This window comes from Euphorbia lathyris, chromosome 7 (genome assembly GCF_963576675.1).
Source record: "Euphorbia lathyris chromosome 7, ddEupLath1.1, whole genome shotgun sequence".
NCBI lineage: Eukaryota > Viridiplantae > Streptophyta > Magnoliopsida > Malpighiales > Euphorbiaceae > Euphorbia > Euphorbia lathyris.
Window position 1 is genome coordinate 26,227,584 of NC_088916.1, and position 14,283 is coordinate 26,241,866.

The 14,283-nt window shown below is 34.6% G+C and overlaps 1 protein-coding gene across 3 annotated transcripts; it reads left to right on the forward strand.

The window, feature by feature from the left end:
- The first annotated feature begins 8,256 nt into the window (after positions 1-8,256).
- Positions 8,257-12,335, forward strand: LOC136200876 (uncharacterized). 3 transcript variants are annotated; one of them, XM_065991365.1, is made up of 3 exons: positions 8,297-8,414; positions 10,896-10,958; positions 11,783-12,335. In XM_065991365.1, exon 3 carries the CDS (start codon positions 11,831-11,833, stop codon positions 12,119-12,121), a length of 291 nt encoding a protein of 96 aa, XP_065847437.1. In that variant the 5' UTR covers positions 8,297-8,414; positions 10,896-10,958; positions 11,783-11,830; the 3' UTR covers positions 12,122-12,335. The 3 variants fall into 3 exon arrangements, with proteins under 3 accessions (XP_065847436.1, XP_065847437.1, XP_065847438.1); XM_065991364.1 differs by lacking the exon at positions 10,896-10,958 and having other exon boundaries at positions 8,257-8,414; XM_065991366.1 differs by lacking the exon at positions 10,896-10,958 and having other exon boundaries at positions 8,304-8,469.
- The last annotated feature ends 1,948 nt before the right edge of the window (positions 12,336-14,283 follow it).

The following is a 14,283-nucleotide window of genomic DNA, read 5'->3' on the forward strand; positions in this document are numbered from 1 at the left end:
GTATGAACTGTGGGTTGGATTGGTTATTGTAGTATTCGTAGTCGTTCTGTAGATTGTTTTGTTCCTTAGAGAGAGAGAGAGAGAGCGCGAGAAAGAGAAAGTGGGGGAAAGACACAAAGTTATGTTTATGAAGAAGACGATGGCAAATTTGAAAGTTATCTGTTGAAATATGCTAGTTTTGGTCATTTATTTAAAAGGAGCTAGAAATATAAACTAACACCTTAAAAGGTGCTAGTTTAGTAATTCTCCCATTTTTATATTAGGCTTTGGCCTATATATGGGTACGGTTTTAATCCTTACTATTTTCATGTTGTACTCACATTTGCTTATTTAATGAAATATATATGTATTATCATCAAAAAAAAAAACCCCAATCCAACTCAGCTCTTTCCAATTGAATATTTGATGCGATGAGTTAGTTTTATCAACCAATCCATGAGTTGCTTGTTTTAATAGGATTAGATTATAACCCAGACACTACAAATTAATTTATTGTACAACCCTAGTTAGTGTTATCACTACTTCATCCCATATATTACTTATTTTAGTAATCATCATGCCAATGCCAATGGAGATCAATTGTCAGTTTACTAGTTTACAGTTTCCTATAAAACCGATCACCAATTCGTACCATCCATGTAAACAGGTTTTTATATCACTTCTTTATAATGCAATATTTTTTTTGTCTCCAGGGGTGGAGCCAGGACTCAAAGTTCGGACCTCCACTGTCAGTAGAAACTGTTTTGAATAACCATTCAAGACTTTGCTTTATAATTAAAATATGTTTACATATAAAAATTGTTCTTGAATTTTTTTCTCATGCCATCATTATTCACTAAACGGGTTATGGGTCACAACTTGAAACACATATTAACGTTAAGTAGGCAGAGGAAAACTCAAACCTTGTATTACCAATAACATTGTTCCCAAGTTAAAGTTATTCGAGAGGAAGAACGATTAATCAACGTCTAAAAATAAAGTCTTCATGGAGAGAGAGAGAGAGAGAGGTGTCGAAATATAAAGAGAAAGGGAGAGAAAATTTATTTCCTTAACTCTTCACTACACTAAAACCCTCTTCAGACGACGATTAAAAACCGTTGTCCCGCGAGATATAAATCTGTCACGGGGCTTGCTGCCGTCTATTGCACCTTCAGATGACGTTCAGGTTCTGTCATGTTTCGTCATCACACATGACATTAACCTATTTTCTTACTGTCATTTTACCCTTGTTACGATGCAGCTTATTTATTACTGCCGTCACCTTTAATGTCATCAAATGACATTTTTACAATTAAAGCCGTCAGGTTAGCGTGTGGGAAATTGGCATATTCAATTTGAGATGACAGTTCGTATAATAATTTCTGACGTTATAGCCTGTTTAGATGACAGTTCGTATAATAATTTCTGACGTTATAGCCTGTTTAGATGACATTTTTAAAAATTAAAATGTCACTTTATGCCTTCTTCTTCGTTTGAATTTCTGGTTTTTATGCCTGAATACATAAACATTCTAAAATATGAAGATGAAATTCTGTATGTCAATGGTTTTAATTTTATTGGAGACCAATACTCATAATATGTTTACATTTGTGCCTAACGTCAATCCATATCAATACATTTCTGAATTAAAACACCAAAATAATAACCAATACATTTGTGCCTAACGTCAATTCATATCTTCCATAAGTCAATCTGTATCTTGGAGTAATAATTAGGCCTATAATCCCAAAGGTCTTGCTATCTGCAAAAGCCAAACAGGTCATTAATATTACACACAACCCTAAACTCAGTAGTAATTACGTGACCCTTCCCCTAACACGGCCTTTCACTTACCACAATCATATCACTATAAATATATGCATCATAATTCATAATCATACCTTCAACAGCCAGAAAACTTACCAACAATGGATCCTCTTGTTGAAACTCCAGGAGAAATAATTGCTGACTTGGGTAACTTGTACATGGAGAACCTAGAGTGGCTTCTGGCCATCAATGGTACATATGTCAATCCATAGTTGTTCTGTAACCCTTTCTGGTTTCTTCTATGTATTTCTAATGATTCTTCTTGGATGATAACGTACATGTCCTCTCAATGGTAACTTCTTCCAATGGTCGATCAGAATGAAAGGCCCCCAATACACCCCATATGAAAGGGGTGTATTTGAAATCAGAATCAGACACCATCCGGATTTCCCAAACAGACCTGCAAGAGTAATATTAACTCAACTCAGTAAGATATAATCCCCTATATGAAATATACACTAATAGAGCTCTCCTCTTATTCTCAGTTTTGGTTCCGGAATAGGATATATCATCCTAACGTGGATACTCATGGGTCGATTCATCTTCCCAGTATCCTTAATGACCATCGCTTTTCCACTGCCACGGTATAATGCAACCATTTATCTATTTCATTTTATAAACATACAACATCATATTTTTGTTCTAATTATTCTATGCATTTTGTAGTGTCTGTGGCACATATATGATCTACTTCTACATCCCCACAGTGAGGAGCCATTTCCTGGGCAAGAAGTAGTTGCTGAGCAATACCGCAGCAACAGGGAAGAGTATGAGGGGATCGCCCGGATATGGACTGAGGAGTATGCAAAGTGCATATGAGGGTGTCCAAATCTCCTAAACTATCTTGGCTAAGAGAAAGGAGAATCAGAAGGCAATGTGAGCTCCAAATGTGGTTCTCATTCCAATTCCAAATTTCCTTTCTTTAGTCAAAATAGTTAAGGAGCTTTGGACCTTTAATTCCCCCCCTTTTGTAATATATAACGTAGAGCTTTGTGCTCCTAAACTGACCCTTTTATAATTCTCCTTCCACTTGGTAATGAGGGTTATGATGTTGTCACCACAAGGGACTCTGTTTGTGCTGAATATGAAGGGTGTTCAAATCTCCTAAGCTGTCTTGGCTAAGTGAAAGGAGAATTGAAAGGCAATGTGATATCCAAATGTGGTTCTCATTCCAATTCCAAATTTCCTTTCACTAGTCAAAACAGCTAAGGAACTTTGGACTGTCAATTACAACCGAAAGGCAACACTCATCCCCCCTTTTGTAATATAACATAAAGCTTTGCTATTCAGTTTGTATGTATGTGCAAGTAGACTAAACTGACCCTTTTACAATGCTCCTTCCACTTGGGTTGTACTCGTGGTACTCTAAACTTGGTAATGAGGTTTATGATGCTATCAAAACAAGGGACTCTGTTTGTGCTGAATGCATCATAAACCTATCACCATGTTTAATGTTGTTGTTATGATATCAAACCAAGTGGAAAGGAACATAATAAGAGTATGGCCAATGCACATACATAACCCTTTATGTAGAGCTTATTATTCAGTTCGTATGTATATGTATATTCTATCTAATCAAAATATATCTTATCATTTGCAAGCCATATCAGTACATGCAATTAGCCTAAATTTACCCTTTAATACATGCTTCATAAACGAATTGCATTCAGAATCCTTACTTATCATTTCAAATAAAAATGAGCCAGTTGAGTTCATAACATTTTCAGCTTCAAGAGTATGCCTAACATGCTATAACAAGTTATTCAAGACAACTTATTCAAGACAACTTATTCCTTACTTATCATCATATGTCATGTTCAATTTCAAAAAGAGTATGGATATATCTTATCATTTGCAAGCCATATCAGTACATGCTTCATACATGCTCAATGACCCTTTTACAATGTTCCTCGTACACATACTCATTAGGCACCTCAAACATAAGCATCAATAGAACATCAAACATAAACATGTTTCATACACATACACATACTCAATCACTTCTAGCAGTATAACTCATAGGTGTAAGAGTAGTGTCAATCTCAATGAACATTCAAAGCTTTAAAGTATGCCTAATCAGCCACATGCTTAATGACCCTTTTACAATGTTCCTCTAATACTTGATGCATGATTAATAATCTACATGCCCAAATGAACAATCGTACACATACTCATTAGGCACCTCAAACATAAGCATCAACAGAACATCAAACATAAACATGTTTCATACACATACACATACTCAATCACTTCTAGCAGTATAACTCATAGGTGTAAGAGTAGTGCCAATCTCAATGAACATTCAAGGCTTTAGAGTATGCCTAATTAGCCACATGCTTAATGACCCTTTTACAATGTTCCTCTAATACTTGATGCATGATTAATAAGCTACATGCCCAAATGAACAATCGTACACATACTCATTAGGCACCTCAAACATAAGCATCAACAAAACATCAAACATAAACATGTTTCATACACATACACATACTCAATCACTTCTAGCAGTATAACTCATAGGTGTAAGAGCAATGCCAATCTCAATGAACATTCAAAGCTTTAGAGTATGCCTAATCAGCCACATGCTTAATGATCATTCATACATAAAGTCTATGAGTCCTAGCTTCCTAAACAGTTATATCTAACCAATCAGTTCATACCAATCATTTTATCATCACCCAAAACATCATACATATATGTAATCGTTTAGTTCAAACCCACATAACAATATATATACTAAATCAGGCTAGTTTCCTAAATCAATGAGTTTTAGGTTCCAAAACAGTACATCAAACATACACAGTCACTTCTAAAAGCATGACCAATCAGTTCAAACCAACATAACATTAATATATATTCAGTAAGTTAAAGAAATCTTCCCATATGCTAAAGGCATGAACCGATTGACAATCTCTTCAGTCAGCCGTCCCATGTACTGAAGCATTCTTACTATCCCTGCAAATAGTGTTCAAATAAAAAGGAAACAGATGAGTTCATACCATCTACTATATCAGGCACTGTCTTGCCCTAGATTAAAAAAGATAAAGACACAAGCTTTACAGCAGTGAATCTAAATACAATAAAATCAGTGTAGCTGAGCGAGAGATCTAAACCTTTTAATGATAGGTCTGAAAATCACAAGATCCTTATACCAGCTGCTGAAATCGACATACACAAAAGTAAATCAGATGAGGAAAAGATAAGAGTAAGGAACAATGATACATCTAGGAACGAAGAAAATATGGCTTACCAGTACCGTGTTTCCAGCTCACCCAGTGATTGCATGTTCAAATCAACAATGTAGATAGAGAGGGATGAGAGGGATGAAGCTTGCGTAACCTAAAACTAGGGTTTGGGATTGAGAGAGGGTTAATATATCAGCTGAAATTTCAGTCAAATGATATAGAGCGCCTAAAATTTGGTATGGCCGCGTAAGTGAAATTTCATTTGCCGCTTTTTTATTTTCGACATACAATGACATTCATTTAGTAGAAGTGTCATCTGTTGAGCGCATCAAATTTAATGAAAACGCGCGTTTTCTTTGGATGATAGGATTCTGTAATCGTAATGTCATCTGAGAATCAAACGCATTTTTTATTTCGCCTTAAGATGACATACAGTTAAAATACTATCACGAAAATATTCAGACGACACGAAAACAAATATCTGTCATGTATCTTGTGTCATGTGAAAGGGAAAACGGCATAGTGCTTATATGTCTTTTTATGTCTAACATAGACCATTTATATAAGCTAAGGCTTCCTGATCCATAAGGATAAGACAATATAAATTATAGGTCAACTAGTTTTTTAACTTCCTTGTTAGACTAATATTTTCATTAAATAATTACTAAATTTCAAGAGATGAATATCGCAGTATTGTCGCAGCTCTACAGTATCTCATATTAACACGACCTGACATTGCCTTTTCCATCACCAAACTTTGCCAGTTCCTTCACTCCCCTACGGATGAACACTGGAAAGGGGGTCAAAAGAGATCTCCGATATATTCAAGGTACACCTAACCATGGTCTTATCTTCTCATCTACCCCGACGACCCACGTCCACTAGTACTATGGATGTCCAAATAGGTGATCCATAGGTGCATTCTGCATCTTCCTCGACAACAGTCTTATCTCTTGGAATATATGAAAATAACCAAGCATTGTCAGATCCACAGAAAGTGAATACAAAGCAATTGTCAATGCTACAATCGAACTCTTGTGGCTCCGATCTTTTCTCACTGATCTTGGTTGCTAGGTGCCAAAACCAATACAACTCTTATGCGACAATGTATGGGCCATTTATCTCACTATCAACCTAATCTTCCATGCTCATACAAAACACATTAAACTCGATTACCAATTCATTTGGGAACAGGTTTGAATCAGATTCATCAATGTTCGTTCTGATGATCAAATTGTAGATACACCCTAACCAAACCTTTAGCTACCACTCGATTCTTACTAATTCGCTCTGGATTGCAAGTCGAATCCCGCCATCGGTTTGAAGGGAGATGTTAGAGATATTCACTCCATTAATCTCTCACAAGATAATTAGCCAATATTAGGAGCTAATTATCTTCCTGTCAGTTAGGAACTGATTTAGTTATTTAAATTTGAATTATCAATACTCAATTCCACAGAATCCCCTAATTAAGGGGAATTTACAATTCTAATCCTATTCAACTTCTTCTAATTATCTTTAATCACAGATTTTGATCACACAATAACACACATACCTAAATGAATTACATATGTCAATAGCAAACTTAATAACTAGTTTTAACTAAAATGCTATCTAGTCCTTAAACTATATAAACCTCATTATTTATTTCTAAAATAAACTCAGCAAATAATAGTTGGATAAAAAATAGGGATAATTACTAATCTGACCCAATCAAGGACCCCAATTTACATATCTAACCCACCTTGCCTCAAAGTTACCAAATTAGACACTTTCACCCATTTTGGACAAAACTAACCTTAGTTCTATTCGATCAATCGATCGATCTACTCCTTCTTTTCTTCTTCTTCTTCTTCTTCTTCTTCTTCTTATTCTTCTTCTTCTTCCGCTTCTTCTTCTTCTCCGTTTCAACTTCTTTTTCGGTTCATCTTCTTCAATTTCTGATACCAATCGATAGTGATTTTTGAGATTTTTGACATATTATGTTCAATTTCCCGTAGAAATGGTATATTTTTAGCTTATACGCTTGCTTTTCTCGTTGGTTTTGCCTCTTTCTTCATCTGTAATGGTATCGTTTCAATTTTCTCAATTTTCCATAAATTTTTTTCCATTTTCCTCCATTGTTGTCGCATTTGTGACGAAATTGTCGCATTTCGTCACAAATGCGACAAGAATTGTCGCATTTCGTCGCAAATGCGATAAGAATTATCGCATTCGTCGCAAATGCGACAAGAGTTGCCGCATTTGCTACGAAATGCGACAACTCTTGTCGCATTTGTGACGAAATGCGACAATTTCGTCACAAATGCGACAATAATGGAAAAAAATGGAAAAAAATTATGGAAAATAAAGGAAATTGAAACGGTACCATTACAGATGAAGAAAGAGGCAAAACCAACGAGAAAAGCAAGCGTATAAGCTAAAAATATACCATTTCTACGGGAAATTGAACATAATATGTCAAAAATCTCAAAAATCGCTAACGATTGGTATCAAAAATTGAAGAAGATGAACCGAAGAAGAAGTTGAAATGGAGAAGAAGAAGAAGAAGAAGAAGAAGAACAAGAAGAAGAAGAACAACAAGAAGAAGAAGAAGCGGAAGAAGAAGAAGAAGAAGAAGAAGAAGAAGATCGATCGATCGATTGATCGAATAGAACTAAGATTAGTTTTGTCCAAAATGAGTGAAAGTGTCTAATTTGGTAACTTTGAGACAAGGTGGGCTAGATATGTAAATTGGGGTCCTTGATTGGGCCAGATTAGTAATTATCCCTAAAAAATATATATGAATATTTACCACACAATAACTAATTTACAGTAAGTAGTTATTGGGTTTAATTCGTTTTTTACCATTTTTTTTTTTCTCAAACAAAAAAAAAAGAATTTTTTTTAAGTATATATAGAATTAGAATCTACCATTGAATTTTTAGTTTGATAATTTAGTGGCTGTCTTATCTTATGAAAATTAGCCAAAAAGTATAACAGCCAACATTGAATCTGAAGTCAACTATGATTGAATTTACTAATTTTGATCTAATTGTTCACAATTATTACTATTTCTATGTTCCTATTATTAGTAATTAGTGATTAATTACCGCTTTTTTTTTTTCTTTAAAAATGAGACTACAGAAATTTTATTTCTGTTATCCAGTAACTGAGCTAGAAATTTTCGCCAACACAAGCGTTGACTTCCAATGACGTTATTTTTCGTGATTGGTTGGTCATCATGAGACCCATACGCGGAAGCCTTGCGCGTGTCTTAGACGCTCTTCTTTAATGCTTCCTCACAGAATCTAACCTTTACTTGTTTTCAATTACTCGGATATAAAAACAAGACAGACTTGCTTTGCCTCCGGATTCCTCCCGTGTTTAATCTCTTAGGAATCTCTAATCCGGGACAGCGGTTATCAAAGTTTCGACATTTAGGTTTGTTCTTTGGATCTCATTCTCTGTCATACGTTCTAATCTCTTCTCGATTCATGTAAGATCTCTCGTTTTTCTATCTTGTATGTGTTTATGCATGTTTATCAATTGCTTCGTACACTGGGAAATTGCGGAAGAATGTTTGTTGATTTGCCAATTTGGTTTTGTCAGCGATATCTTTTTTCATTTCAAAATTGGGTTGAATTGGTTAGGGTGTGGAATTAGGTAACACGATATGTTTAGGGTTCATTGACAGGGATGAATTTGGATTTGGCATTGTTGGATAATTGTTACTTGTGTTTCACATGTTCGGTTGAACTATGGTAATCTTGAATGTTTGGAGGAAATTTTGAACTATGCAGGGTAAAATATCAAGTTTGATATCCTTTTTCTGCTTTGTGAATTGTAAGCTAAAAGAAATACTTCAATGGTATAAACTTGTGAGTATATTGTGTGATCTAGTTTGTGCCTTCAAAATGTTGAGGGTACTAAAATATGCTGCAATATATCAGTTAATGACAGAATGATATTATAGTTCAATCAATTCTTTCACTTGTGATATTCTAATATACCATAGCAAGAGTTAATAAAAAGGGCGGCCCGGTCGCACTACGCGTCCCCGCTGAGCGAGGGTCCGGGGAGGGGTCCCACCACAAGGGTGTACTGGGGGCAAGCCTTCCCCTACCAATTTATTTTGGCAAGAGGCCGCTCCTAAGACTCGAACCCGTGACCTCTTGGTCACACGACAACAACGTTTACCGTTGCGCCAAGGCTCGCCCTCTTTCTTAATCATGATGGAATTATATTATAGCTTAATCAATTTTTGTCTGATTGCTTATACTTTAGGACCGTAGGAAGATTTTGCATATCCTAGTAGCAGAACTAACACTTTTCTGTGCTTATTTTAGTTAGATACTTATCTGAATTGATTGGTGAAAGACACTAGTTAAAAACCATTAACAGATATATATCTGCATAGTATTGAAGCAAACTCTCTTTAATTGCAGTGCCAATTTTGTTTAGGAAGGGATTATAAGTTTTCATATAGTCTAAACGCTAAGCAGCAGCCTATCAGAAAAAATAGCAAAAAAAAAAAAGTATTGCTCTATAGTCTTGTTTGATTTTGATTTTAATGGTATACAACATAAAGAAAGATGGTGTGAAGAATGGATAATGGATTAAGAGAATGCAGTTATTAATTTTGAAATTCAGAAAGAGAAGATAGTCAAATACCAATTTCTCTTTCTCTGGCAGCAGGAATATCATGGGCGATCTTTGTGATGTGGATAGAATTGAGTCAAAAAAATTGGTGGCAATATTTGAATACTATGTATCTCCCTCTGTCCCAAAAGGATAGTCCATATTTCTGTTTTAGTTCGTCCCAAATCACAGTGCACTTTTCTTTTCAAGATTTTAGTTTATTTTTCAGTTTCTCGATGAACCCTGTTTAATGCACATTGTTATTCACAAACTATGGGATACATTTATTAAATAATACTTAGAACTATAAATTGGTCAATAATAATCAAATTTAAGTAGAGATTTATAAGGAAAATGATGTGTAAAAGATTGTCAACTATATTTTTTCTAAACTATGTAAAGCCTCAAACTGGACTATCTTTTTGGGACAGAGTGAGTATAGAACAAGAGCAGTTGCATGGATTTAGCTTAAATGATAAATAATGGGGCTAATTAGACATGCTCAAATGAACTGTTTTAACAGAAAAAGGAATGGTAAAAGAAGAGAAATTTTTTATGACAAAAGCTATTGATTGATAGATTTGTTGAAAGAAGTCCCTGAATGGACCTCTTGTATTGTAGAAACTAAATAGTAAAACAAAACAAACATGATCACATACAAGGCACTACATTCATGTGTACTATTTTTTGTGGAAGATGTTGTGTATTGTGGCACCACCTTGTCATTATATTAATATGTTATGCAGATTGAATGTTAATTGAAGATGCATTCATGAAGATATATGTTATGCAGATTGAATGTTAATTGAAGATGCATTCATGAAGATATATGAGCTTTGAAGTATATTTGATGGTTCCTGAAACTTTCTGTGTAGAATTTGATTTTGGTTGAAGTTTATGATCAAACATTGTTTCCGTCTTTGAGAAGTGTCAATCACATTAACATTGGATTGAAAAGTAGCTTTAATATTTCCTTGCTCTGCTATTTATTAGTTTATGGCTAGGTTCTATTTGTGCATATAATTATGGTTTTCATCAGTGATAGACTTGTGCCGTGTTAATGGATGCTAAATGATGTTATATCATATATGCAAAGTACTGGGGCATCTAATTTCAGCTGATGATATTTCTTTGTGCAGTGAATCTGTCATCTACAATTATTCATAGATGCTAGAAGCTGTCTATAGTAGTTATTTTTGTTTAATTATAGCTTTAGTTCTCATATAGGTTCAGTTTTCCAAGTGTAATTTGCATAATCATACGACAAAAACTTCATTTTTGCAGATCCAATTGATTTTTCTGCGGATTGTGAATAAACTGTGAGAAAGAATTTTCGGTTATCAATAAGTATGCTTTACGAATAATATGATATTTTATTCCTATTATTGAAACTACATATTATGTTATGTAGTATTGTGTGCTTATGTATCTAGTTTATGTATAATGATGCTATGGTTGTGGTTAAGAGATAATGCAGGCTGAAGCCTACTGGTGGATAGTGGTAATGGTAGTTAACAAGTGGTGGTTTGGGTACGGGATTTTGGTCGTTGTGGATGGGGGTTGACAGATAAAAGTGACAATAACGATAAAAACAATGAAACTTCATTATGCTTAAATGCACTTTTGCATGTAATAAGTACAAAACTAGTATAAATTGTAATTTTGCTACCATTATACTTGTAGTTTTTCGTTATGCTATTCAATAAAGTATCTTCACTTAATTAAGTACGAGCAATTTTCAAACTTGAATTTGGTTTTATCCTAACTAGTATAAATATTGCTTTAGGCTGCTTCATAGTAGATAAAATTTCTAGTTTGTGCGGTATGATATATAGCTATGGAACCTATATTCTTCATTGTAGCCATCTCTAGTTACTATTTTTTGCTATTCATAGTGTTTAAGTTTAATTTGCTAGTTGTCTGATGTCAATATATGCAATCTATTTGTTAATTAATTAATTTTCATTTTGCATCCACAAATTCTATTTTTTTAAGCATATCAGTGCTCTACAGCTCATTTTCTAGCCAACATATGCATATTCATATTTTATGTGGAATAGCATTCTAATTTCTGAAGCTGATTTTTTCAAGTTCTCTTTTTCTGGGATTGTGTTTTGTTGATATCAAGTAACAGTATTAGCTTATGTTCGAACTTGTCATGTACCTTGCAGTTGCAGCAGAGCCAATACAGTTGATCTGAAACTAGGCCAACACCAAAGATGAGCCTAGCTTGTCTCGTTTGCCATAGTGTAGAAAGTCCATCGCATTCGTTTAGAAGCTACTCGGTGTCAAGTTCAGAGAATGATGGAAGATGTAGTGCTATTGCAACCTGTCTAACAAGGAAGTTTTCTCTTCCTCCTACTATTGCATCTACATCCAAGGTCACGCCGCAGCCTAACTATCCGAGTCGTGATGAAATGACAGGACCGCCTCGACTAGTCCGCAGTCATGCTGTGCGAAGAGATATTGTTAGAGATTGGAACTTTGATGGGCTAGTGATTGAGGCTTAGTTTAATTGAGAAGAACGTATGGTTCTCTCCAGTAGTGAGATAACAGTAGAGCTTTTCATGTTGGTGTATTTTCTTAGATAAGTGGTGCAGTAGAACTCACTTTCCAACTTGGAAGAGCAGGAGCATTTGTGACCATTGTAGGAAACTTCAATATTAAAACACTGTTCATAAATTTCCTTCTTATATTATATTATATTATATTGGGTTAATTGCATATACATACCTTGTGGTTTGGCCGATTTGCAGATGGGTATCTGTGGTTGTTAAGCCAACTTATTTAACTCTGTTAAATCATTGGGCAATTTCGGAAGAAAAAAAATTTGACTTTTCTTTTTTTTTACTTCTTGAACATCTAGAAATTCCAGACGTTTTTCAACGGTTGGAAATTTCACTAGAATTCAAAATTCCGTAAGGAGAGGAGGAAAATAAAAAGTTAAAAAAAATTCGAAAAATTCGTTTTTTCCAAAATATTCATGTGTCATGTCACTAAATTAACAGATTCCATCCATTTGCTTCGGCGACAACCACAAAGTTGTGTTTGCAAAAAAAAAAATATACCACATGTACCTATGAGCAAATCGACCAAATCACAGAGTATATATATAATATATGTAATTAATCATATTATATTATATACCATTATTTTCTGGCTAAATTGATAGTTTTTTCTATACTTTTGGTGAACTCGTGACTTGACTTAACTAGATTTTGAGTTCATTCCAACAAGAATCTTGAAGTAGGAGAGTTCCTCCTTAGCACAACTTATTTATTCAAAATTTTAATATTTTCTGTAATTTCTTCGGCTCACATTCGCATACGCTTAATTGGAGTCAACTTGAAAATAAAGTAATGATAATTATAAATATTTGGATTAAGATATGGAGATCTAACTTAGATGTTGATTATTCGGATTTTTCTTGTTAAGATTGGATCCAGTACGTTCTTTTAGAAATGTAGTCTTTCCTGATTAGGGTATTATAGTTCTACTCTAAATATGAATCTCGGGCATGTGCTCCTAAATAGATGAAGTTCTATATATTTAAGGATTTTTCTCATATAAATTAGAGTTAGTTTGTTTCTCTTTAGAATAAGACTTCTCACTCCTACATAAAGGGTCCCACTCTCGCACAAAACATCTTACGTACATTAATCTCTTACGTAATACAACTCATTACTGTTGTTATTGTTATCTTATTATTTCTTTTAAGATTAGAACTGCATTAAGCGTCAGAGTCCTTCATCGAGATACGACCAATCTATGTGTTGCAGGAACGTTATATAAGTGTTGAATCAAATCTTCCAATAAGACTACCAGCTTCTCAAGTGATGTTTTTCACCTACTAACTGGTGCAGTGAGCGTGGGTCTGAGAAATCATCATGAGTTCGTCAAGTAGTGATGGGGTGATTAGAGCCGTTACCAGCACAAAATCAACCATGACTTTCATCATTCCCCCAACATTCCACGTTCATCTTGCTACTATAAGGACATCCTAATAGATCACTCTCTTTTTCACTCAATTCCGTGTAGTTTCACTTACTTTGAAGTAGTTTCACTTACTTTGAAGTAGTTTCACTTGAATTTCCTTCCTTTTTCACTAAGTTCTTTCTTTTGCTAAAAACTAATATTCTATGGTTCTGTCAGGTTTTTCCACTTAAGTAGTGGAGAAACCTCTCAAAACTGCCAAAAAGCTGCTCAGAAACCACACGAAAATCGTTTATGGTTGTCGATTGGGGATCAGGGTACCCGATCGGAGATCTACGTGTCAGGCGGGAACTTTTTAAATCTCAGAAAGATTAAATCTTGTGGATTTTGATAAAAATGAAGTAAAGTAAGCTAAGGAACGTAGAAATGATGGGTTTCAGGTCTTAGCTCGCATCCCGCACAACGTGACGTGTGGAGCCCATCTACACAAACTGTTAGCAAGAGTGTAACATAGACTCATCACTAGACCGAAAAAAGTATGTGCTCACACCTGTACATAAGCATTGTTAATATCTCTATAAATAATATTTGCAAAGAAAAAGAGACTCAAATCATTTCATAACCCCTAATGTTAATAATATTTGCAAAGAAAAAGAGCAAGATCTACTTATCTCAACATCACCCATAATAGCATCACGGAGTATATTGCCAACAGCAAGGAATCTCAAGTGTATCTAAG